Genomic DNA, 22,435 nt, shown 5'->3' with positions numbered 1-22,435 from the left:
TTTACATCATTACTCTATAATTTTTCCTTTGAGATTTGTAGCATCTGAGATTTTTTTTTTTTTTTTTTGTTAAGGAGTCTGTTGTGGTTTTCCCTTGTGTAAGATCTGTAATGGATGCTTAAAGCAGTGGTTTAAAGTAGTTATTGTTTCATGGGTCCCTTTGAAAATATGATGCAAGTTGGGGGCACGGTGGCACATGCCTGATCTTAGCTACTACTTGGGAAACTGAGGTGGGAGGATTGTGAGTTTGAGGTTAGCCTATGCAACTTAGTGAGATCCTGTCTCCATATAAAACAAAAGCACTGGTGGCTCAGTGGCAGAGTGCTTGCCTAGCATGTGTGAGGCCCAGGGTTCATTCTGCAGTGAGCATACACACACATGATCTGATGCAAGCTTGCCCTAGCCTTATCAATCTGGATTGTTTGGTGACTTAGGCTGCCAGGTCTATTGCACTGAAATCTTGGAACATTCCTTTGCTTTATCTTGGAGTTATCCTTTGTTACTCTTTTGTGATGGATGTAGCTTCCTACATATATACATCTTCATTCCATATATACATCTTTCTTAGTTAATTCAAATTTGGGCAAAGCACATCCTTTCTGAGAAAGTATTCATGGAGAGCATATTTTTTTTTTTTAAAGATTAAATATCTGAAAATGTTTTTCTTTTATTCTTTATTGATAATTGGACTGAGTATAGAATTAGAGTTGGCAGTAATTTTCCCACAGGATTTTGAAGACATTGCTCCATTGTTTTTTAGCTTCCAATGTTGCTATTGAGAAGCCCAATCTATTCAGATTCTCTGTCCTTTGTAATTAGTTTTTTTCTTTCTGGAAATGTCTGGAATTTCCTCTTTGTTCTTGGCATTGTGAAATTTCAACATAATGTGCCTTATGAGCCTGTTTTCAGTTATTGTGCTAGAGCTTGAGAGAGCACTTTGAATTCGGAAATTTGTGTCTTTCATTTCTAAGAAATTCTGTTAAATTGTTTTATTGATAATTTCTTTTTAAAATTTTTGTGTTTTTTTTTCCTTCAAATTTTATTTTTTTTAAATTGTAGATGGGCACAATACCTTTATTTTATTTGTTTTTATTTTTATTGGTGCTGAGTATTGAACCCCGTGCCTCACGCATGCTAGGCAGGCACTCTACCACTGAGCCACAACCTCAGCCCCTTCTACTTTCTTTATAGAATACTATTATTTGAATTTTAGAACTCCTGGATTTGAATCCAATTTCTTACTTTTCCTCCAATTTTACTTTGTTTTGTTTATTTCTGAGGATATCTCCTCAAATCTATTTTCCAACTCTTCTATTAAGTTTTTTTTTTTTTGGGGGGGTGGGGAGGAGGACCAGAGATAGAATCCAGGGGAGCTTAGCCACATTCCTAGCCCTCTAATGTCATTTTAATTTTTAAAGTTTTCTGTTTTTATTTTCTGAATGTTCTTTAAAAATATCCTACATGGTGGTCCACACCTATAATCCCAGCTACTTGAGGTCACCCTCAGCAATTTATTAAGAACCTATCTTGGAAAAAAAAAAAAAAAAGGCTATGGGTTAGTTCAGTGGTGAAACATCTGTCAGTTTCATCCCCAGTACCGTGGGTTGAGTGAGCAACATTCTATTCTTGTTCCATGTACAGTATATAGTATTGTTTTAAAATCTTTGAGGATAATTTATTTACTCATTATTTTGGTATTGGGGATTGAACCCAAAGATGCTTTACCTCTGAATCACCCCCAACCCTTTGTGGTTTTTATTTTAGACAGGATCTTACTAAGTTTCTAAGGGCCTCACTAAGTTGCAGAGGGTGCCATTGAAATTGTGGTCCTCCTGCCTCAGCCTCCCCAGTTGCTGGGATTACATGGATACACTACCATGCCCAGACTCTGAGGATATTTATGATAATAATTTTTTTGTATATGGGAAAACCATTTTGTTGGAAATGACACATCCTCTGATAGAGGGAGATTGTGTTTTACTAGCATGCCAAATTTCTTTAGTTGTTACCTTTTAAAAATAACTTTATTGAGATATAATTTATATACCATAAAGTTTATTTGTTTAAAGTGTATAATTCAGCAGTTTTTAGTATAGTTACAGAATTGTGCAGTCATAGCCATAATCTAATTTTAGCACATTTTCATCACTCCATAATGAAACCTGGTACCCATTAGCAGGCACTTTCACTTTAGGCAACCACAAAGCTAGTTTCTGTTTCTATAGATTTACTTAATCTAGATATTGTAGTTAAATGGGATATTATTTTAAAACATTCTTTTTTTTTTTAAGAGAGAGAGAGAGACAGAGAATTTCAACATTTATTTATTTATTTTTTTTTAGTTTTCGGCGGACACAACATCTTTGTTTGTTTGTGGTGCTGAGGATCGAACCCCGGCCGTAGGCATGCCAGGCGAGCGCGCTACCGCTTGAGCCACATCCCCAGCCCTTAAAACATTCTTGATAAACCTTATTTTGGAATAGATTTAAACTTATAGAAAAATTGATAATGCAGGAGAGTTTGTACATACCTTACACTTGGTTTCCCCTAATATTTGCATCTTACATTAGTATGGTACATTCATTACAATCGATGAGCCTATTATTATTATTATTATTATTATTATTATTATTAACAACAACAAAATTTTGTACTCAGAGTTTGTAAGTTTTTTGCCTAATATTTTTTTTTCTGTTCCAGGGTCCCATTCAGTGTATATATTACATTTAGTTGTCATGCCTCCTTAGTCTCTTCTTGACTGACAGTTTTTCAGACTTACTTTGTTTTTGATGACTTTGTCAATTTTAATTTTTTCCTTTCTGGTACTGGGGATTTAACCAAGGGGCACTCCACCACTGAGTTACAATGTTAGCCCTTTTTATTTTTTATTTTGAGACAGGGTCTTGCTAAATTGCTTAGGGTTAAGTTGCTGAGGCTTCTCTTGAACTTGTGATCCTCCTTCCTCAGCCTCCTGAGTTGCTGGAATTATAAGCCTGTGCCACCAAGCCTGGCAACTCTGGCAGTTTTTGAAGAGTTTTGATTAGATATTTTGTAGAGTATCCCTCAGTTGACATGTTGTATGAGTTTTTTCTCATGATTAGATTGGGTTTATTATTTTGCGGAGGCAGAAGATCTCATAAAGTTCTATTCCTACCACATCAAAGATACATAGTTGACACAACTTATCAGTGTTGATGTTAATCTTGATAATCTGGTAATGTTTGGTTTTTCTTCAGTATAAAATTAACTCTTTGTTCCTTCTTTCCATGATGTAGTCTTTGGAAGGTCACTGTGTACAGATAAGATTTAAGGATTAGAAAGTTATATTCCACCTCCTTGGAGCAGAGTGTTTACATAAATTATTTGGAATTTTATTTTTAATTGTAGATGGATACAATATCTTTATTTTTATTTGTTTATTTTTATGTGGTGCCGGGAATCAAACCCAGTGCCTCATGCATGCTGGGTAAGCACTCTACCACTGAGCCACAACCCCGGCCCCTGGAATTCTTTTGCATGAGAGATTTGTCTGTCTTCCTTTATTTTGATCTAATATTTGTTTTGGTACAGGCTCATGGATATTTATTTTATACTTTCAGTTGTAATTCAACAACTTTATTTTGTTGTTCAGTTGTTCTAACTTTGGCCATTGTGAGGTCTTTCAGTTGATTTCATCAAAGTACCCAAGTTATTGTGTTTGTTTTTTTAGTATTTCCTTACTTTTTGGCACTATAAAATGCTCCAGGCTTGTTTTGTATGTTTCCTGTTCCAGTTGTAGAAGCAGCCATTTTTGCAAAGGGATGTTGTTTTTTTTTTTTATTGGAGAATGATATTAGAGACTAAGATGTGTGCTCATTATTACCAGGCTGATGTTGTTTCTGGTCCCTAAGATAGTATTTAAAAAATATTTTTTCCTGTATAATTTAATTTAGCAAGGGACATATTTTAATTTTTATGTAGTTGTAGATGGACACAATGCTTGATTTATTGTGTGTGTGTGTGGGGGGGGGTGCTGGGAATTGAACCAGGGCTTTGTGCATTTGAGGCAAGCACCCTACCAACTGAGCTATATCCCCAGCCCAGCAACGGATGTCTTTACTTTTTAATTTTTTTTTTTTTTTTAAATCTTAGTGTCTTTTTCCCAATGTCTCAAAATTTCTGGCTTTCTGTTTACATTTAAGAATATTGGCCAGGCGTGGTGGTGCATGCCTATAATCCCAGCTGCAGGGGAGGTGAGGCAGGAGAATTACAAATTCAAACCAGCTGAGGCCCTGAGCAAGTTAGCAAGACCCTGTCTCAAAAAAAAAAAAAAAAAAAGTGGGGGTGTGGGGGTTGCTGGGGATGTAGCTTATTGGTTAAGTGCCTTTGGGTTCAGTCCCCTGTACCCAAATAAATAAATAATAAAATAAAAAATAAGGGGAAAAAAGGATAACATGAGGGGGAAAAACACCAAATAAAACAAAAAACCGGGGATGGTGATGCCCAAATATAATCTCAGTGATTTGGGAGGTTGAGGCAGAAGGATTGCAAGTTCAAGGCTAGCCTTAGCAATTTAGTAAGGCTCTAAGCAATTTAGTGAGACCCTCTCAAAATAAAAAAGGTCTGGCAATGTAGCTCAGTGGTAGAGCATCTCTGGTTTCATTCCCCAGTAACAAAAACAGACACCAAGCCCATCACCACCACTACAACAAAAGCACCAAAAAGAATAATAATACACAGAGAAGCTGACTGGAAGCTTTGTGTTCATAGGTGGGATTGGTGACTGAGAAGTTGACTGTAGAATAATCTGGTTACAGAGTTTCTTCACTAAAGTATTGTCAGTATCTGTGGATCTTTTTTCTTGAGCTGCTCAGATTCACAGAAAATACTCTTCCAGATCTCTGTCTTGAGGGCATAATCCTAGCTGCCTCCTTTCTGAGAGCCACGGATTAGAACACTGGGGGTCTCAACTTCTAGCATTTAAAATTTCTTTTACTTCCTGTTTTTAGAATGAGATACCCTGGCTTTCATTTGTGTCTGTGTTTTCCCAGCTGTTGGTGCTTGATACAATTGTAATCCTCAAGTATAAGTACCCATTCTTTCATTTATCTTTTGTAAAGAATAAGCTTCAGTTTTCTTTTGAAATGGAGGAGGCCACTTGGAGGGAGAGGTTTTGGGGTATGAGGTCCAGTTGATTGTTTTTTAAATAATTGAGAATATAATTAACATAACTTTACCTTTTTTTGTGTGTGTGCTGGGGAATGAACCCTGGGTTACTCTACCGCTGAGTCACATCCCCAGCTGTATTTTGTTTTTTATTTAGAGACAGGGTCTCACTGAGTTGCTTAGCACCTTGGACATTGCTCAGGCTGGCTTTGAATTTGCAATTCTCCTGTCTCAGCCTCCAGAGCCACTGGGATTATAGGCATGCACCACTGTGCCTGGCTACCTTTACCATTTTGAAGTGTGCGTTTTAGTGGTGTGTGTGTGTGTGTTTTCAGTATGTTGTGCAGCCATCACTACTATCAATTTTAGAACATCTCCATCTTTCCCAATAAAACTGCATTACTATTAGGAGTTAATCCCAATTTTCCCTTCCCCCCATCTCCTGACAACCACTAATTTACTTTTTGTCTCTATAGACATGCCTATTCTGGACATTTTATATAAGTGAAATCATACATTATATGGTCTTTTTTTTTTTGTAACTTTCAGGATTCATCTGTGTCATAGCCTATAATAGTAGGTTATTCCTTTTTATGGTTGAGTAATGTTCCATTGTATGGTTGCATTATATTTTATTTATTCATCAGATGACACCTATTCTTAAATAATCTTTGAACCAGTTCTTCTGTTTTTAGCTCCATCTATACCCCTACTTTCATAAATGTTACAAATTCCTGTAATTATGGTGTATCTAAGTTTTCTCAAGTCCATTGTTACTAATCACCATCTATCTGCTTTTTAGGAAAAAAAATTGTTGTTTTTACCTTCATTATCGTTGTTGTTCTTCTTCTCCTTCTCCTTCTTCTTTAGTTGTAATGGACACAATACGTTTTTCTTATGTGGTGCGGAGGATTGAACCCAATACCTCACATGTGCAAGCACTCTGTCACTGAGCTACAACCCCAGCCCCACCTTCATTCTTTTCTGTGGGTTTGTGCCACCCTGGCCCATGCAATTTTAGTGGGGCTTTAGAAGAAGAGAGATAGCAGAGGGAGATAAGACCCTTCAGTTTGCAGTCTTTCACTTTGATGGATCAGGCACTAGGCCCAATGGTCATGGAATGACCAAGCTGTAAAAATCTTTACAAATCAGCAATTAGGCTGAGTGTGGTGGCACATGCCTATAATCCTAGTGATTTGGTAGGCTGAGGCAGGAGGATTACAAGTTCAAAGCCAGCCTAAACAATTTAGTGAGACATTGTCTCAAAATAAAAAATAAAAAGGGCTGGGGATGTGTCTAAGTGGTTAAGCACCCTAGGTTCAATCCCTGGTACCAAAAAAACCAAAAACCAAAAACCAAAACAAACCAAAAACAAATCAGCAGTTAGTCCATATTTGGTCTTGTAGGTGAGTCTCAAAAGACACAGTAGTCTTATAATTAGTAGCCAAATAGGACCTTAATCCTATCTTCTGCTTTCCAGGCTAGTTACTCAGACTTAATTTAGGCTATTTTAAAATTTGTTAATGAGGAGAGCATAGAGTCCATTGCTCAGATTTGGTTTCTGCCACTTCACAGTTAGAGAAGTAGTGGGCTTTTCTAAGAACAGTTTCTGCCTGTGTGCTTGGATAGCTTGTAGGAACTCTTAGTGTGTCTATCTGATTTAATTGGAAAAGAACATGGAATTGGGTTCCTTAGACTTATCTAAAATACCATGATTTTGACAGCTTGTTATATTTCTCATTAAACAGAACAAATTATCCAAATATGAGCTTTGCTTCAATATATAGAAATGTTCCCTGTAGAATATTTAAATGGAAGGCAGTGTTGACTGAGGTAGTAGTCTTTCCTATTAAATTTTCTAGCAGTGGCTTGATGGAGTCCTGTCTGTATAGGTTTGCCAAAGTTTGTCCTCTGGTTCTTCAACTTGGTAATACTATAGGTTTTTATCAGAGTTTTAGCCACTTGTCATGGCACAGACTGGGACTTGTCTGACTGGAAGCCATCCAGGTCATTATCTTCTTTGAAGTGTTGACCAAACTCTTCCCCTGTCAGAATCTGCCTGCTTTTCATTCTCTACTCTCTTCAAGTAGTATTTTTTTTATTTTTTGTAGTCCTATGGACTACTCAGGTCTTCACCCATACAAGGGAAGTCTTCCCACTGAGCTAAATCCCCAGCTCTAAGTAATTGTATTTTGTATTTTTTTCCAAAGTTCATAGTTGTTTGCAGGAAAGTTCATTAGATAGGAGCTACTTACTCTGCCATGACTGAGAACAGAATTATCAACTAGGTATAAATTATTTTGTTGACACAATCAACTTTTTTAGTTGTAATTTCACAGACATTTAAGGTATTTTCCCCTTTTCCTCTAAGGTGCCAGATATAAGAATGACTTACCTTCTTTTTAAAAACACTTTAAATTTTATATAAAGCCTCTTAAGTGTCTTTCAATTCTTCCAAATTGAAATACTTATATATATATATATGTATAATGTAAGATGTAGATATAATAGATGTGTTTCATAAACAGTTTTCTAGTAAATGATGATTATTTTGCTTCAATCTAAGCATCTTGGTCTGTTGCCATAACAGAATTCCTAAGACTGGATACCTTGTAAAGAAAAAGTTTATTTTGACTCATGGTTCTGGAGACTAAGAAGTCCAACATTCGGTAGCCACATCTGGTGAGGATTTTGTGTAGCTTCAACATGAAGGAATGTGTAAGGGCAAGTGGGCAAGAACAGAAGAGAGAAAAGGGGGCCATACTTCTGCAATAGCTAATAATTTCTGTGGGAGCAGCATTAATCCATTCATGACTTGAATACCTCCCAATTGGCCCCAACCCTCAACACTGCCTCACTGAAGAATTAATATTCCTAAACATGAACCTTTTGGGGGACATGCTCAAATCAGAGCACTTAAGCTATGTTCTGGAATAGCTTTGTGTAGTACAACATAAAGGTTAAGGGATCACCATGTGGATGTTTCTTAGGTAACTGGGATATACCTTTTCATATTCACTCTTACCATTTCAAATGTCATTGTCTTTCACAGATGTAATGCATGTAATATAAAAGTGCAACTTTTACATGTTAGTGAAATTTCCTTATGACCTTCTATGCTAGGCAGAAAGCTTTGAGAACTTTTTAAAAACTTATATGTGTGTATGTTTAAAAGGAAATAATTTGCATCTATTCAATATAGACTTCTTATGATAGGAAATGAGAATAATGTTGCCCTGATTTGGGTCAGCATCAGCCTGGAAGTGGTCATTTAGTATTGCATAAATCTTAGCTTGCCCATTTAGGTTAATCTGTAAATAGTCAAATGTTTCCTGCCCAAATTAGGACATTTGGAGGTGTGGTTTCTAATTTTTTAAAACATTAAACATTTCATGACTGCTTTTTTAATTTCTTTGAAGATGTCTTGGAATTTTAATGGGAATTATATTGAATCTGTATGGAGCTTTTGGTAGTATGGCTATTTTGATAATATTAATTCTGCCTATGTAAGAACATGTGAGGTCCTTCTATCTTCTAAGGTCTTCAATTTCTTTAGTGTTCTATTGTTTTAATTGTAGAGGTCCTTCACCTTTTTTTTTTAATGTTTATTTTTTAGCTTTAGGTGGACACAATATCTTTATTTTACATTTATGTGGTGCTGAGGATTGAACCCAGTGCCTCGTGCATGCTAGGCGAGCACTCTACCACTGAGCCACAACCCCAGCCCCCTTCACCTTTTATATTAGATTGATTTCCAAGTGTTTTATTTTTTTGAGGTTATTGTGAATGGCCGTTTTTAGAAGATTTAGGAACTGGATTAATTAATGGATGTTGATTTTGTATTCTGCTACTTTGCTGAATTCATTTATGAGTTCTAGAAGTTTTCTGGTGGTGTTTTTTGGGTCTTCTAAATATAGGATCATATCATTGGCAAACAGAGTTTGAGCTCTTCTTTTCCGTATCCCTTTAATTTCCTTCTCTTGCCTAGTTACTATGGCTAGAGTTTCAAGGAATATATTGAATAGGAGTGGTAAAACTGTATTGTTCCTGTTTTTAGAAGGAATGTTTTCTAACTGTAAGATTCTTGAGGGTAAGTGTTGGGTCTGGTTCATCTTTATCCATGACAGTACCTAAGTTATTTATATAACAAGATAACTCAGAAAATAGGTATAGAATTCACCTCAGTTTTCCTCGATCATGTTTTTCATGTTTTTCTGTGACAACTATTATTAAACTTACTTGTTTGAGCTATTTAGGTGCATGTAATTTGTCCACTACCCGCCAACCTCTTAGGAAAAGCAATATTTTGGGTGGTCTCTTTCAAATAAAATCCCAGTGACATTATAAGTTAATTGGTATCAGTTGAGCTCTTTATTATATCTTATTGTAATGTTTTTCAAACCTGTAATCAGCATTTAAAAAAATGATACAGAGTAGAAAATATGAGAGGGCATCACATATGGTAAAGGTAAGTATTGTTTTATGAAATTTTTGTTTTAGGTAAATTTATATATACACATACATGTATGTGTTTATTGCTTCATGATGTATAATGTGTTTTGTACTGGAGTCATGGTCAAAAAAGTTTGAATAACACTGCTTTATTGTAATACTCTGTTATTTCATTTATCATATAGCATTATGCCAGTACATACAGGCTTCTAAAGCCAGGGATGGTGCCAGCCCTTTCATTTCGAGTACGACTGAAGGTAAAAACAAAACAAAATTGAGAAAACCCAAAGCTTTCTGGTGGTTTTTACACATCTTCAGTGGCATTTTGTACCCTGTGACCTTCTAACCTTCTTGTGCTTTTTTTGACCAGTAGATTTTTCAGATTTATATTCCGCTAGGTGGTGGGTTCTTTGTTTTTCCCCTCCTTACTTAACTATTCTTAATTTCAGTATACTCTTACTGTTGCTAGGAGGGGAGAAACAAAGGAGAATTTTATAAATTTCAAATGATTCCAAACAAATAGCTTAATGAGATTTACCCTGAAATCTACTTTTTTGATGTTCTTATATCTTTTAGTCTCTTTTTTAGTGATCACAGAAATGTATAGTTTGTTCTGAATTTAAAGTATTCTGCTTCTATGATGTTTTCAGTTGGCTTTAAACAAATTAATGTGGCTTTCAGAGAAAGAAAAAAATATATACAGTTCTTTATCATTCCTTGTGCTTACTCCCCTCTTTTCCATGAAAATTGACTATTGGCTTTGTAGTAAAAATTTCATTTCAAAGAAAAGCAAAGACAGCTAGTGGTGCCCACTATTAACCATGTTATACTTTTTCAGCTTCTTTACTGATCTAATAACTTTAATGCCTTTCCTATTCTTAGATGGTTGGCATACTAACCCCCTTGCCTTTATTTCTGTACCTTGCTGGACTGCCAAGCTCAGACAGGCATAAAACTGTGATTTAAATGAATTTATAGAAATGATTGGCTTTGTTCTTTTTCTTACAGGAGAAAATTTTGAGCAGACACCATTAAGACGAACATTCAAGTCTAAGGTCCTTGCCCGATACCCTGAGAATGTAGAATGGAATCCTTTTGACCAAGATGCAGTGGGAATGGTTTGTATTTGTTAGCTACAAATATAAGATAATTTATCATAGGATTATGAGTCTGCTGTGGTAGCAGTGCCTTTACCAAGTATCAATACCTTTTTTGTTGTGGGGGGTGGTGATGGTGACTAGGGATTAAATCCAAGGGTGCTTAACCACTGAGCCACATTCCCAGCCCATTTTTCTTTTTATTTTGAGACAGTTGCTTAGAGCCTTGCTAGATTGCTGAGGCTGGCTTTGAATTTGTAATCCTCCTGCCTCAGCCTCCCAAATCACTGGAATTACAGGATACTCCATCACACTGTCTGGCTTATCAGTACCTTTTTTTTGTTGTTGTTACAGGGGATTAAAGTCAGGGGTGCTTAATCACTGAGACCCATTCCCAGCCCTTTTTTGTATTTTATTTAGAGATAGGGTCTCACTGAGTTGCTTAGGGCCTTGCTAAATTTTGAGGCTGGCTTTGAATTTGTGATCCTCCTGCCTCAGCCTCCCAAGCCACTGAGATTACAGGTGTGCTCCACGTGCCTGGCTTTATCAGTACCTTTTGAAGAAGAGATTGTAATGCATAGTGTTCATGATTCTGCATTTTGATCAATATATCAAATATATAAAAAATCACAGTGTTTCTTTTGTGTCAGACAAATATGTATTATAGAGTCAATAAATTTATTTTGGAGTACCGAGCTATTGATTGCTTATTTCATTGAGATGACTTGATTGAATTTTGAAGTGGCTTTTATCTCATTTTGCATTGTATATATCTGAGTAATATGGCAGAAATGGGCCTCTTGGTTTTATCATAATTTTAGATAGAACAGCATTTTAAATCTCATGTGCAAGAATACTACTTGGAATAGTCTGACCTTTATTAAATATTTATCTGTGCCAGGCATTCTAATGAGCATTTTACATTACATAAATTAACTCATCTAATCCTATTACCCCTTGCAAAGAAATATTAAATAAACACCCACACACCCATACAAACACAAATGTACATATTTTACAAATAGGAAAAATTAAGATTTAGAGAGATTAGTAATGTGTCAAAGGTTACATAGCTAATAAGAGTTGCAGTACTGCAGTTAGGTTCCAGACCCTGCTTTTGACCACATCTTTATACTGCCTTTATTACATTTCTCATAGTATTCTATGGTTTTTAGAGGATGATCATGTTTGATACATACAATAACTTTTCTGAAGTAGACAGAGTAAATTTGTTATTTCACAGATGAGGAAACTGAGTCTTAGAGTCCAAAGCTTTTGACCATTGCTTATTTCATTTTTATATGCTATATTCTAGAAACACATAAGCTTCAGGAAACTAAGTTCAAAGCTAATGTATGCAACATAATGTAGGTCCTTATATTTGTTAATCCAGGCTATTAGTATTTCATTTGTATAGCTAGGTTTATATAAAATGGGAAAATGAGGACTGATTGATTCAGGTCAGTTTAATTATACAAGTTTCTTTATATAACTCATCTGAGTTAAAGTGAAAAAGGTTTATCCTGATTATGTCATCTTCTTGGTTTATATGAAATGAGCATGTTTTTTGATGTGAAAAGATAATTTTATTGATAATAGAATGTTATGATCTGGTAAAATCTAAAACTGTTTATAAATTTATTTTATTTTTATGTATACAGTTGCTCTGTCTGGTTTTCATTTGTATTTCTAGCATAATATCCTTCTTATGTATCTTTTTTCTTTAATATTTGTTTTTTGGTTGTAGGTGGGCACAATACCTTTATTTATTTTTATGTGGTGCTGAGGATTGAACCCAGGGCCTTGGGTGTGCTAGGCGAGCACTCTACCCCTGAGCCACAACCCCAACCCCTTTATTATGTATTATAATTTTCGTGCTTATTTACCTATTGTTTCCTAAATTGTCCAAGGTATTGAACCTGGAGGCACTTTGTCACTGAGCTATATCCCCAGTACTTTTAATTTTTTTTTTTTAAATTTTGAGATAGAATCTTGCTAAATTGTTGAGGGTCTTGCTAAGTTGCTGAAACTAGCCTCAAACTTATGATCCTCCTGACTCAGCCTCCTGAGATGTAGGATTACAAGCATGCACCATTGTGCCAGGCCAAGCACTCTTTTACTTCTGTAACTTTGTGTATTTTCTTTCTGTCCTTGAAATGCCTTTATTTCTATTGTCTCTAAGATGAATTTTAGTATAACCTCATTTCTGAGCTTTTTCTAATGTTTTCAGACTGAGTTGTCTGTTTGGTGTTCCTCCAGCACTTTGTATATACTTTGGTATATCTCTGATGATTGTATTATAATTTTATTTACTTGTATGTCTTGAGCTTTAGGGAAGATAGGTATATATCCAGCACAATAGGTGCTAGGTAGGTAGGTATGAAGATAATGTGTTCTGAAGAGGATCAGCTGTGAATGTTCTTACTACTTGTTGCCTTGTTTTTTGCAGCTATGTATGCCTAAAGGGCTGGCATTCAAGACCCAGGCTGATCCCAGGGAGCCCCAGTTCCATGCCTTTATTATCACAAGAGAGGATGGCTCTCGAACATTTGGGTTTGCCCTTACATTTTACGAAGAGGTGACTAGCAAGCAGATCTGCAGTGCAATGCAAACCCTTTACCATATGCACAATGCTGAGTATGATGTCCTACATGCTCCTCTTGCTGATGGCCGAGACCAGAGTGGCATGGAAGATAGTGAAGGCACTCCTGGGACCAAACTTCAGCGCTTCAACTCCTATGACATTAGCCGGGACACTCTCTATGTCTCTAAGTGTATCTGCCTCATCACACCCATGTCCTTCATGAAGGCATGTCGGCGTGTGCTGGAGCAACTTCATCAGGCAGTCACTTCACCTCAGCCCCCTCCTCTGCCCCTTGAGAGCTACATATACAACGTACTCTATGAGGTGCCACTCCCACCTCCTGGCCGGTCCTTGAAGTTTTCAGGGGTCTATGGGCCAATAATCTGCCAGAGACCAAGTACCAATGAGCTTCCCCTATTTGACTTTCCTGTCAAAGAGGTCTTTGAACTGCTTGGGGTGGAGAATGTGTTCCAGCTCTTTACTTGTGCCCTTCTGGAGTTTCAAATCCTGCTCTATTCACAGCGTAAGTCAGTGCTTACTAGAGCTTTTTGCCTGCATAGGGCCTTCCTACTTTCCATAGTCATGAAAAGTGAGTGATTTTTTGTTAGTGTGACTGACTAACGGGCTGTTTCAGTTTTAGTAAAACCCAAATCTTTTGCAGGTAAGTAGGGGATGAAAAATTGATGAAACATGAGGAGGCTAACATTTTGGATTGGTGATCCTCACTGCCTTTTGCTAAGCACTCCAGTTTCAGAGGGGAACCCTACTTCCTAACATTCTTGTTTACCAAGGTTAAAAAGAGGGGCAAGGGGTGATGGTCACTAGAAGTGATGTTTTATCAGTTCTATGCTGTCATTCTACAGGGCTATTTTTGCTCCTCCCTCAGCCTGAAAGTAAAATCAAGGATTCACAAAGGGTGATCCTTTAATTATGAAGAAAATGTATTTGAAAAAATAAGGTTTTGCTTTTTTCCATTGTTAGTTTCACTGAATTTGTTTTATAAATTGTCAGTTGAATGTGAGCAGCAGATTTGGAAAAAATAGTAAGTTGAAAGAAGGAAACAGATACTTATTTAATAAGCCACACAAATAATATAAAATTTATTCATTCAGGATATTTACTGAGAGCATACTATATGGCAGGTATTGTTTCAAGGACCAGAGATACGGGGTGGACAAAGCAGATAAAAATTCTTTCTGTAGTGGAAATTATATTTTAGTGGGAAAAAGAGTGGTGATTAAGTCAATAAATACATTATACAAAATGGTGGTTAATAAACTCTGAGGAAAAATAAACCAGGAAAGGGATAGTATTTGAGAAGAGAAATTCCAGTTTTTAATGGGGTGATTAGATTAGGCCTCTCTGAGTTACCTGTTAATGTCTATAGAAAAGTATTTAAAAAGGCACAGGATAAGTGATCTAAGACAAGAATGTACTTCAAAGAACAAAGAGGAAAGTAGAGTGGATCGAGTGGAGTAAATGAGAAGGAGAGTAGCAGGAGATGGAGGCCTGATTGTATAGGATTTTGTAGGCTATTGTAAGGACTTTGGCTTTTACTTTGAGATGTGTAGCCATCAGAGGATATAATTTTTTTTGCTCTTTATTTAGAAATAATTTTCAACTTATGGAAGAGTTGCAAAGAATGTTCGAAGAACTCTTGTATACCCACTCACAAATTCACCAGTTGTTAATATTTTTCTATATTTGCTTTAGTACTCTGAGAACTCTGTATGTATGTAAATAGAGCTGAACCATTGAGAATTATTACAGACACCATATCTCTTGGTTTCTGAATGCTCAAACTTTTATTTCCTAAAAATGAGGACATTCTCTTATATAATTATTAAATTTAGGAAATTAACATTGATACCATATTCAAGTTTCACTATTGTCCAGTAATATCTGTTATGATTATTTTTTTCATTTCTGATCCAGAATCTAGTTACTACATGCATTGGTTTTAATTGTCATTTTCTCAGCTTTTACTTGCTTTCATAACATTAACATTTTTGAAGAGTGCAGCTATGTTATTTTGTAGGATGTTCCTCATTTTGTGTTAGTTAGTCCCTCATGATTAGATTCTAGTAATTTTGGGGTGGAATATCACAGAAGCAATATTGGGTTTTTCTTAGTGCCTCTTATCAGGAGGCACATAATGTTGATTTTTTACCATTTTAGGAGGCATGTATTGTCAGGCATGTATTGTCCTATTTTGTGTGATGTTAATTTGATCACATTACTTGGTTAAGATTGTGTCTGCTGCATTTCTTAACTGGAAAATTATTTTCTTTTTATAATTAAAAAGTAATTTATAGAAATATAGGATACAAAAAAATTATTTACAACTCCTCTTCAAATTTTGCCTAATAGTTTTTAAAAAAATTTTATTCTTTTTAGTTACACATGACAATAAAATATATATTTTTAATGTATTTACTTTTTAGTTGTTGATGGACTTTTGTTTTATTTATGTGTATGTGGTGCTGAGAATCAAGCCCAGTGCTTCACACATGCTAGACAATTGCTCTACCACTGAGCTACAACCACAGCCCATTGACATATTATACATACATGGAGTATAACTTCCCATTCTGGTGGTTGTACATGATATGGAGTTACACTGGTTGTATATGCATATATGAACATATGAAAGTTATATCTGATTCATTCTACTGTTTTTCCCATTCCCATCTTCCTCCTTTCCCCTCATTCCAATGAACTTCTACCTCCCCTGCATTGTGTGTTAGCATCCACATATCAGAGAGAACATTCAGCCTTTGGTTTTTGGGGATGGGCTTATTTCACTCAGCATGATGGTCTCCAGATCCATCTATTTACCTGCAAATGCCATAATTACATTCTTCTTTATGGCGGAGTAATATTCCATTGTGTGTGTATATATATATATCACATTTTCTTTATCCATTCATCTGTGAAGGGCACATAGGTTGGTTCCCATAGCTTAGCTATTGTGAATTGAGCTGCTATGAACATTGATGTTTATCTAAGAGCTTTATTAATCATTCTGATGCTCAGATTGTTCCAGAAATTTGATCCAGGGGCAATGGAATGACATTTAACTTTCACAATGGCAAGGTTTACCTTTTGCTCACCAATGTATTCTAAGCATTAAAATAGTGACTGGTATATAAGAGTGCTCAATAAATGCCTTCTGAATAAATGAATAACTTTTAACAGGATATTTTAGCCACTATCTTAAGAGTATATCCCCAAAGAGGGAATGGAAGAAAGCCAAGAATCTAGTTAGACGGCCATTATAGTAATCCAGATGAGAGATGATGCTGGCCAGAACTGAGGAGGTAGCCATGAAGTGATATGAAATGATTGGGGTTTTGGATCTGGTTCGAAGGTGATGTAGTGGAGGTGATGTTGAATCAAAGAGCACATACCCTATCTAGAATGAACAGCTACAACCTCCAGTTCATTCCTTGTGGGGATGCTGGCCTTATGTTACTTAAATTTTTCAGTTTTTCACAAGGACCTAGACTTTTTTTTTTTTAACATGAAGTCTGTGATTTTTTTTTAAATGATCAGATTGTGAGATCTGTAACTTAACTTTGTTTTATTCATTTATTTTTATGTGGTGCTCAGGATCGAACCCAGGGCCTTGCACATGTGAGGTGAGCACTCTACCACTGAGCCATAACCTCAGCCCCATGAAGTCTGTGAATTTTAAATGTTGACGGCAGTGTTCTTGCTAAATACTGTGGGTCAAACAAAAAACATCTGTAGGTAACTGTGGTTCCTGAGGCTTTACTTTGCAACTTCTGGTTTAAAATAGAGTCTTATGCCACATAATGATGTTTTGGTCAGTGGCAGTCTGCATATATGATGGTAGTCTAATAAGCGGTCTACCGCTGAGCCACAACCCCAGTCCACAAAGTTATCATCCTTTTGTAGATGTAAACCTCTGGTTCAAAATGTACCTTACCACTGCAGTTAATGTTGCCTGCTTCATGTATTGCCTTTTGAATAGAAGTGTTACTCAGGGAAAAGGAATCCAGGCTAAATTGCAAGATTCTACCTGTGTAATCCTTTCAGTGACTTAACTGACAGATTTGAGCAGTGTTTTGTTTGTTTGTGCAAGCTATTTTATATTTTATTTTGGTCCATATGGAAAAATTTTTAATAGTATTATTTTTTAGTGGTTGTTTTATTTTTGTGGTGCTGGGGATGGAACCTAGACCCTCATGCATGTATTCAACCACAGAGCTACAACCCTGACCTTAGTGGTTGTTTTAAAGTAATATATAGAACAAAATCTCTGTACCTGATATGGCTTAGTGGGGTTGTTCATAGGACAATTGAAAAAGTCAGTGAGTCTGGGAACCCTAAAAGTGATATTTACATTTATTAAACATTTTAACTTAAAACATATAACTGCATAGTCACCAATCTTTTGATGATGAGTCTAGGCATTTCCCTTGATTAGGGTCCACAAATTAGATGTCTGCCTTGCTTTCTTATATAAACCACACTCATACTGTGTTATCTAGGTTTTCTAATTACATTTAAAATTTTTTTTTAATGGACAATACCTTTATTTTATTTGTTTGTATTTATGTGGTGCTAAGGATTGAACCCAGTGCCTCACACATGCTAGGTAATCAATCTGCCACTGAGCTACAGCACAGCCCTCTAATTACTTTTATAAATTTGCTTTTAAGTGGAATGCAACTTAACCAGACTACCTCTATGTTTTTGTAGTTTCCCTTAGTTGTTTTTGCTTACTTCCCTTTTGGTATGCCTATTTAATTACAATATTTTTTAACGACTTTGCATTACTCAGTCTTTTGAAAGAATTTTATGTTTAGAGAACTAAACATATTTTAAGAACTAAAATATGAATAAGAACTAAACATTAAAGAACTAACATTCTTTCTTTCTCTTATTTTTTGGCACCAGGGGTGCTTTACCATTAAGCCACATTTTTTAAAAAATTCTATTTTAAAATGTATTTTGTAGTGCATTACAGTTATACATAATAGTAGGATTCATTTTAATATAAATATACATACATAGAATATAATTCATTCCATTTCCATCTCCACTACTTTCCCTCCTCTTGTACAACCCCCACCCCTTCTTTATTTGAGAACAGGGTCTTACTGTATTGCTGAGACTGGGCTTGAATTTGTGACCTTCCTGCTTCAGCCTCCTGAGTCATTGGGATTCCAGGCATGCACTAGTGCACCTGGCCTTTATTTTTGCCTTCATATTTTACTATTTATTTACCTGATAATTGCTTACATTTTGTAATACAGAAAGAAGTTTACATAGCATGTTTGGAAACAAATGAGCCCACTCTTGTTAAGCAATTTGAGTGGGAGCAATGTAAGCTTCACTGAGAGAATGGGGAAAATCAATTAATATAGTGAGTTGGGTAAGTGGAAGTTAGTAAGGTATCTATTGTATTTTAATACCTAAACTAGTTTTTTAAATTACAGTGTGAATTCAAGACACAAATCCAAATCAGTTCCAAATAGAATAAAATGAAATCTATTTCCCTTCCTCCTGTGGTGCTAAAAATAAAGTTTCTCAAGAATCTCTATCAAAGAAAATAGTTTTTTTAAAAATAAATAATATGTGGATAAAGAATGCAGAGAAAGTTGCTTTGTATTTTCTTCTGCCTAGAATCCTACCCTTGAGAAGAAATCTATGAATTTTTAAAATTCTCTCTTCCCCAATATTTTTAAACAAGACATTACTTTTTGTTAGGTGTTGAGTATACATGGATTAGTGTTAACACTCTTTAAATTATACATTTATATTATGATATATGTTTGGTATATTAAGATGAAACTTGAAATAAGAAAGTATTTCAGTTATATGGTAGAAATTTAAAGCTTTGCAGAAGGGTGTAAAGTGAAGTATGAAACTTTTACCTCTGCCCTCAGGTTCTCCCTCCTAGAGGTTGCTACAGTTTCTTGTTTCCTTCCAGATAGTCACGCGCACACAACATTTACACTTCCTAAAAACAATGCAAATGGGAGCGTATTAATTGTTTTGTACCTTGCTTCTTGCATTTAACAATGTGTCATGGAGATGTCAGTATATACAGATTAGGTTGTTTTCTGAGAGCAGAGTATTGTGTGAAACATTTTGTACAATGTAAAAAAAAAATTTAAGTTGTCAATGGACGTTTATTTAATTAATTTATGTATTTACAAGTGGTTCTGAGGATTGAACCCAATGTCTCACACATGCTAGGCAAGTGCTGTACTACTGAGCCACAATCCCAGTCCCTGGTTTGTATAATTTTAATGGAAGTGTCTGTATGCAAGGGCAGTTTATGATTCAGTTAGTAATATGCAGGAGTTGCCCTGTAGTTTGCTAAGGAGGCTTATTTGTAGAGTAATCCTAAGTCTTATGTCATTCTCTGCATACACACAAGTCACAAAAATGTGCTGATTCTTCCTTTCTTACCACTATAATGGTGGTTGTGATCCCAATATACTTTGCGTTATCACCTTTTATTAAAAAGTAATTGCTTATTACAACATGATGAGACAGGACCTGTGAGAGAATCCAGACAGTTACCTGGAGCTCGTGTCTATAGTGGATTTTGATTGGCTGAAACCCTTTGGATGAAGCTGACCTTGAGCTGCTTATTGGTTTCACCTTATTGAACTGGTGGGCACAGAGAAGGGCAATGGCAAAGAACGTACGGATTTTATTGTTTCGACTAGTATACAGAAATAGGCTTTTGCATCGGGCACAGTGGTGCAAGCCTGTAATCCCAGTGGCTTGGGGGCCTGAGGCAGGAGGATCACAGGTTCAAAGCCAGTCTCAGCAACAGCGAGGTGCTAAGCAACTAGGTGAGACCCTGTGTCTAAATAAAATACAAAATAGGACTGTGACTCAATGGTTGAGTGACCCTGTGTTCAATTCTCAGTACCAAAAAAAAAAGAAAAAGAAAAGAAAAGAAATAGGCTTTTGTTTATAACTCTTGGTAGTCTCAGCTTCCTAGTGTGGATGCCACAGATTTCTGGATCCCTGAGGCATTATTTATTAAGCTATCCTTGAAGGCGGGATGTTGCTAAAAAAAAAAAAAAAATGTAGAGGAAAAAAAACCCACAACTAGACCAAAAAGGCCAGAAAATTTGAAATTTCTTGTAATCTGTTAAACCAAACTTTACATGAAGGGAATGAGGTTAGCCTTGAAAGGGAGGGAGTATTATCTTTTACTCCCAAAAGAATTTTATTTCTGAGATTGCCACAGCCAAATGCATCACAAGAATTTCAAAGAGCATCTTCAGAGATTTCAGTCTGAAGCAAATAAAATTATCCACCCTACCAGAAACAAGTGGTCTGAGTTTCAAATACTAGATAACAGTCATCCTGAAGGGTAGGAGGAAAACTAGAACAAGATTTCTATACTATTAAACTTGCTTTTATGGAACAGATAAAAGCCCTTCTCTTTAAATTCTAGTCTTCCCTGATTTGTGGTTATGGAGTAGATGTTCTCAGATCCTGCACTTCTGTACTGAGTAGAATATCCAGTGTCCAGAAAGTCTCACAACAATGGCATTTCAGGAACTGCCGTACTCTGTTGGTACACTGTGAGAAGTTACTGTCCCTAAGCAGAAATGTTAGGAATGCCAGCCACTTAAAGCACTATTACCTGTTTTACCGACTTGGTGAGGGAAGGAAGAAGCTTTTTGTAATTAAAATGACTTTTTGTTTTTTAATCTAGAAATTGTGCCATATGTACACTGAAAGAAGGGAATTATTCTGTGGGATGTTTATTTAGGATATGTGTTCAAGACTCAGTGTATAAGGTATAGTGGAAGTGGATTTAAATATCAGTTGAAGGTTTTCTCCCATGCCTTTGCATTCTTTTGAAATATCTTTTTTTTTTTTGATATGTGCATCTTTCTGTATTTATTTATTTATTTTTTTATTGGTTGTTCAAGACATTACAAAGCTCATGATATATCATCTTTCATACATTTGACTCAAGTGGGTTATGAACTCCCATTTTTACCCCAAATACAAATTGCAGAATCACATCAGTTACACACTCACATTTTTACATAATGGCATATTAGTGACTGTTGTATTCTGCTACCTTTCCTATCCCCTACTATTCCCCCTCCCGTCCCCTCCCATCTTCCCTCTCTACCTCATCTGCTGTTGTTCAATTCTCTCCCTTGTTTCCCCCCCCCTTTCCCCTCACAACCTCTTATATGTAATTTTGTGTAACATTGAGGGTCTCCTACCATTTCCATATGATTTCCCTTCTCTCTCCCTTTCTCTCCCCCCACTCGTCTCTGTTTAATGTTAATCTTTTCCTCATGCTCTTCCTCCCTGTTCTGTTCTTAGTTGCTCTCTTTATATCAAAGAAGACATCTTTTGAAATATCTTAATTTTGAATTTTTAAAAGTAATTTTTTAGACATTGATGGATCTTTATTTTATTCACTTATTCATATTTGGTGCTGAGAATTGAACCCAATGCCTCACATATGCAAGGCATGTCACTGTTTCCTATTTATTTGAATTACCATTGAGCCACAACCCTAGCCCCTTAATTTTGAATTTTAAAATAAATTGTTATATTTAAGATTCTTAAGATGTTTGCTCTTGGGTAGATAGATTATTGGGGAGCAGTCCTTCTCATTAAATAGATTTTTGTGGTACTGGGGATTGAATTCAGGGCCTCCCACAAGTTCTCTACCTTAGCTCATTATCTTTTTTGAAATTGGTTTCACTTTTTTGTTCATGGACTCAAGTAATCTTACTGCATCAGCATCCTTGGCTGGGACTATAGACACACAGTACTAGGATCTCTGAGCTCAGTTTTACTCATTGATTGGCTATATCACTGATCTGTCAATTGCTTTAGTTTCCCCAAAGAAGCATATAGGTAGTTTCCTGCAGTGTACTCAAAACATATTTGTCTTTTTCCCCCTCCTTTTTTGGTGGTACTGGGGATGAACTCAGGTCTTGCACATGCACATGCATATGCAAGTGCTCTACCACTGACTTACCCATTTTAATTTTGTTTTGAGACAGTTTCTCTAAACTGCCCAAGCTGGTCTTGTATCCTCCTGCTTCAGCCTTCTGAGTAGCTGATATTATAGGTGTGTGCTGCTGGGCCCAACTTAAAATGTTTTTTTTTTTTTTTTTTTTTG

The 22,435-nt window shown here is 35.9% G+C and overlaps 1 protein-coding gene across 1 annotated transcript in view; it reads left to right on the top strand.

Annotated features, from left to right (window-relative positions):
• Window positions 1–22,435, top strand: part of Dennd5a (DENN domain containing 5A) — a 70,998-nt gene that overhangs the window by 6,651 nt on the left and 41,912 nt on the right. Inside the window, exons 2-4 of the mRNA XM_048787915.1 lie at window positions 9,783–9,854; window positions 10,606–10,715; window positions 13,144–13,871. Coding sequence (XP_048643872.1) covers window positions 9,783–9,854; window positions 10,606–10,715; window positions 13,144–13,871 — 910 coding nt within the window. The remainder of the gene's footprint in view (window positions 1–9,782; window positions 9,855–10,605; window positions 10,716–13,143; window positions 13,872–22,435) is intronic.

This window comes from Marmota marmota, unplaced genomic scaffold (assembly GCF_001458135.2).
Source record: "Marmota marmota marmota unplaced genomic scaffold, marMar, whole genome shotgun sequence".
NCBI lineage: Eukaryota > Metazoa > Chordata > Mammalia > Rodentia > Sciuridae > Marmota > Marmota marmota.
This window is presented reverse-complemented; position numbering and strand designations above follow the sequence as displayed.